The 4,386-nt window shown below is 42.2% G+C and overlaps 1 protein-coding gene across 1 annotated transcript; it reads right to left on the bottom strand.

Moving 5' to 3' along the window:
- Positions 1 to 493: 493 nt before the first annotated feature.
- On the bottom strand, positions 494 to 4,379 carry SLC35E1 (solute carrier family 35, member E1). Its single transcript, XM_010296983.1, has 6 exons — positions 4,289 to 4,379; positions 3,681 to 3,751; positions 3,149 to 3,286; positions 2,334 to 2,459; positions 1,584 to 1,829; positions 494 to 1,110 (listed from the first exon to the last, which is right to left on the bottom strand). The coding sequence occupies exons 2-6, from the start codon at positions 3,738 to 3,740 to the stop codon at positions 877 to 879; spliced, it is 804 nt and encodes a 267-aa protein (XP_010295285.1). The 5' UTR covers positions 3,741 to 3,751; positions 4,289 to 4,379; the 3' UTR covers positions 494 to 876.
- Between the last annotated feature and the right edge of the window lie 7 nt (positions 4,380 to 4,386).

Below are 4,386 nucleotides of genomic sequence, written 5' to 3'. Positions count from 1 at the left end.
TTCTAAAGCAACAAAAAAGTTTTGTAAGAACAGGTGTGAAGCAAGTAAAAAAAAAAAAATCATATTATTCCAAACACTTTATTGTGAAGGTGTTTTCTGTATTGCCAAGGAAGAGCAATGTCTGAAATTACAGGACTACATTATTCAGAAAACAATTATGGTCTTAAGCTCTGTTTGTTATCTACAGTGACTGGGACAACAGTGATTTTAGAGAATTCTGTTTCTCTGTGCCTGAAGTATGCTTCTTGAAGTGATCGATCTTTCTACTGTCTACTTGTTCAAAAACACTTCTGGTTTGTCATCAAAAACTGAAGGCATAGGCACAAAAGTAGATAATACCCCATGAAGCTTCATAGTTGCTCAAGATGAATTCAGGTCTACCTATCTGTAGCTGATAGACTTAAGTTAATCCTCCTCAAACAGCCAAATCCTGATAACCAGAAGTACGCCTCAGTTTCACTTCTTTCTGGAAGTTTCTTGAAAAGAAAGTATCATTAGAGAACAAATTAAAGGTGACGTTACCAGCGTGGAAACAAAATACTGGCCAGAATTTAGCTGCCAAGAGAATAATCAGTTGACAGACTCTGAAAAGGAACAGTGACAGGCAGAGATTTTACTCTGAAGTTTTGTACGTGCGTTTCACCAGAATCTCTGTACAAGAGCTACACTGTGCATTTTGTTCCAGTGTCAGATCTGTTCCACGTTTAAATGTCTGCTTAGCAGAAGCTGAAGGTCTGTACCGCTTTCACTACACATGCATCTTCCCTTCTGCAAAACCTGTACAATAAAATGGCTTTACATTCATGGATGTACTAAAAGTTTCTGATAATGTTGGGGACACTTTGATATCACAGTCTATACCTGTTTGCCAGGATTCTATATATCAAAACGATTTAAGTTGTAGGTAGTTGGATAGCTTTGCCGATTATACTGGAAGTGGTCTGTTAAGATATTGGTTCGACCATACTGATAGTCTCCATGTTGTGCAAATGCCGTCAGTCCATTCTGAGACTTTTCAGGAGCGTTTCGATGCCTGTCTAAATTCACAAGGTCTCCAGTTGTAACTGGAAGCAACTGCTTCTTTGCTTCTTGGTTTGCATCATATTTTGTCTAGGAAAGAAAGAAAGAAAGAATATTTTTGTTACGTATCATCTAACACGTTCATATACCTAGAAAAAAGCATACAGTTTTACAATTACACTACTCTCTATGACTGTTAGAGTCTTAAAATATTAGTGACTCCTAATAAAAACTTCCTTCCTCATAGGCCAAATCAATAAGCTGCTCTTTTGCTCAAGAGATTTAGTGAGTTACTTCCCAATCTTCATTTTTCAAGAAAATATTAAGATCAAAATGTAAGTTTGTTAGAGACCTAACAGCTGGCCAGACCCAAGCACCCAAGTACTTCGCTTAGCTGATACACGTGCCTCCTCCGCAATGAAGTTTTATGCCACGCGTTCTACATTTTTGTTCTGCTGGCTGTTAACTTGTTGTACAAAAAAAAAAAAAAAAAAAAAAATCATTCAAAGCTACCGGATGTTTCAAGTGAATTTCCTGAGTAAATAACCAAATAAACCCCTTACCTTGTTATATAAGAAGACCCCTAAGATAGCTGTCATCATTCCAAGGACATTGGTGCTCGTAACCGGATTGCGAAGCATTATAAGGGACACTGTGATGACCATGATTCTTTTTGTGGCATTTGCGACAGAGTAACTTAGTGGGCTGATCAAGTTAAGAATACTGAAGGCAATGACATTCTGGGCAAAATTACAGAATCCACTGATTATAAGCAGCATCAAGGTCCAGGACCAATGAGACATCATGCTCTGTTGTAAAGACAAACATTACAAGAAATAAAAAATTATCTCAGGTTTCAGAGAGAGACAAACACAAATACAACTTGAGTCACTTCTCACCTGCCTTTGATACGAAGAATATCTGCGACTTAACTCTAAAGAGGCACCCAAGTACGTTACATTATGCAACTACCAGCTCTGAGGAAAATACCTCTCTACATAGTTGTAACACACATTCGGGGTGCATTTATTCCCATCTCCAGCTATTAATTCCCGAGATTTACGTTGTCACATAAGCTACCTCTCCTAACCCTGACATGAATTCTCACAATAAACACTATGCTTATTCTTTCAATATTGTTTTGTGAAACAAATTGCAGGTATTTCACAACAGTTCCTTCCCTGCTGATGAGGAACTACAGTGAAACACTTAAGTGCACTTTTTTGGTACGAGTGGTGATCTTTGCTTGGTTTTTGGGGTTTTTTCCTCTTTTCATTCTTAATAGGGAACAGTTTCCCAAATATGACACTTACCAAGTCGTTCTCTACTAAGAAGGAAGAAAGATCTACCAAAACCCACGTTGGGATCATGAAGAACACAGCATGGCACCCAAGTATGTTCAGCAACCGAAGATGATGTATTCGGGAATCTCTTAACACCTGACAAAAACACCATTAAACAGACTTTCTTCAGCTATTGCCCACGTTATCAGTGGAGATTCAGGAGCCATGTAACAAATAGCAGCTTTAGACAACAGATAAAGTATGAAAATAAGTAAATACTGTTATAGTACAGATCTCCTATAAGAAGACCAAAGAAAAACAGATGTCCGTTTCAAAAACAATGGTTCCTTGAGTGGTGACTCTTAGTATTAACAAGACAGTAATGAATTTAAAAAGCTCTACAAACCAGAAATCATTTTGTGACTAAATAGATCCAAGACATATGTTTTAATTTTGTTTCTAAGATTTCAAGGAGTGCCCAGTATTGACACTGACTCACTACAGAGAAAGGATTTAATACAGCAAGATACATTAAAAGCTTTCAGATGAACTGTTAAATTTAAGCACTGTCGAACTGCCAGCAAAAAAAAAAAAAAAAAATCCATGCCGAGGAGTAAAGAAAGGGCTTGGGATAAACTCTCGGTTCTGCCCAATTTTCAGTGTAGCAGCTTCGACAAGTAGGAAGAGCTGTAGAGAACAGGCGTGCAAAAGAGCCAACCATTACTTTGGCCTCCTTTGGCTATAAAGTCAACTTAAAAAAATATAAATATATGTACTGGAAAATACACACTGTCCTTCTGAAGGATGATGCCACTGACCAATGACATGAACAGCAGAACTATTACCTTCTTTGAAAAGATGTTCTGAAGTGAAAAACACAGAGTAGCAGCAAGTGCGCTGATGAGTCCCCACATATCAAAGGAAAGTTCTGTGACGGTGGCCAACAGGACACCAGTTATTATGGGGATCAGAGACAAGTACACCTGAAAGAGGAAGAGAGAGGAGTAGCTTACACCTTCTAAGAATTTTCATTTCAACTGAGTTTATACATACTGCTGATTTGGGGAGGAAAGGAGAAGGAAGAATAAAGCAACAGAACCAGGAAGCAACTTTTATACTATCGTAGTTTAAGGAAATTAGGGACTACAATACACACTGTAACAACTCCAGCGTTATCAGAGAGCGTCACCTTGCTCAATGTTTAGATGTGTTTTCTTTATGTTCATGAAAAAAGGAAAAGGAACTTGTAAAATCTGCATAATCTAATTTTAATCACAAAATTCACCCAGCTAACCAAAGCCTGAGCTTTCCTGACCCCAGTCAGAGCACACCAACGAACACCACCGAGAGAAGAAACCTCAGCAAACCTGTCCGCACCTTCGTTGTCTGCTTTTCCTTCATTATGATCCGCGAAAGAAGAACCACCCATATTGGCATCGTCGCTTTTACTGAGAATGGAAAGAGAGCGTTGGTGGGGATGTGAAGCTTGGGCCGACTCCACTAACCACCAGCAGCAGAGGGTGAGCGATCAAGGGCTCAGGTCCGGTCCCACCAAAGCCGTAACCTCAGCCCACGCCGGGTCATCCCTCCTTGTCGCCGTGCTGGGCGCTCGTACAAACACGGGCTGGTTCTTGATTCTTTGGGACGCTGCACCGGGCACCCGTAGGGGCACCTACCGGGCTTCGGGTCACTGCACCAGGCACCGGTACAAGCATGCAGTGGGGACAGGGACACTGCGCTGGACGCCCATGCAACCACACGCTGGGCTTCAGGTCACCCCACTAAGGCACCAGTGCAAGCGAACACCAGGTGCCAGTACAAGCCAACGCTGGGCCCCAGGACACCCCACCGGGCCCCTGTAAGCGCACACACTGGGCTTCAGGTCACTGCACCGGGCCCCATACCAGCACAGCCGGCGCTGGGACATCCCACCGGGCACCGACACGAGCACACCCCGGGCATAAGGACACGCCACCGGGCCTCACCTGTGTGCGCGTAGGAGACCGGGACCCTCCAGAGCGAGACGTGCGCGGAGACGGAGGCGAAGTACTTGCCGAAGGCGAGCGGCAGGATGTACCGGGGG

This window comes from Phaethon lepturus, unplaced genomic scaffold (assembly GCF_000687285.1).
Source record: "Phaethon lepturus isolate BGI_N335 unplaced genomic scaffold, ASM68728v1 Scaffold43811, whole genome shotgun sequence".
In the NCBI taxonomy this organism is placed as follows: Eukaryota; Metazoa; Chordata; class Aves; order Phaethontiformes; family Phaethontidae; genus Phaethon; species Phaethon lepturus.
The sequence above is the reverse complement of the archived record's forward strand: the minus strand, read 5'-3'. Positions and strand labels throughout refer to the sequence as shown.

Coding starts and splice junctions, on each gene's coding strand:
- SLC35E1 (XM_010296983.1), bottom strand. CDS start 3,740: ATGCCAATATGGGTGGTTCTTCTTTCGCGGATCATAATGAAGGAAAAG. Junction 1,830..2,333: donor TCTTAGTAGAGAACGACTTG/GTAAGTGTCATA, acceptor TCTTTACAACAG/AGCATGATGTCTCATTGGTC. Junction 1,111..1,583: donor GGGTCTTCTTATATAACAAG/GTAAGGGGTTTA, acceptor TTTCTTTCCTAG/ACAAAATATGATGCAAACCA.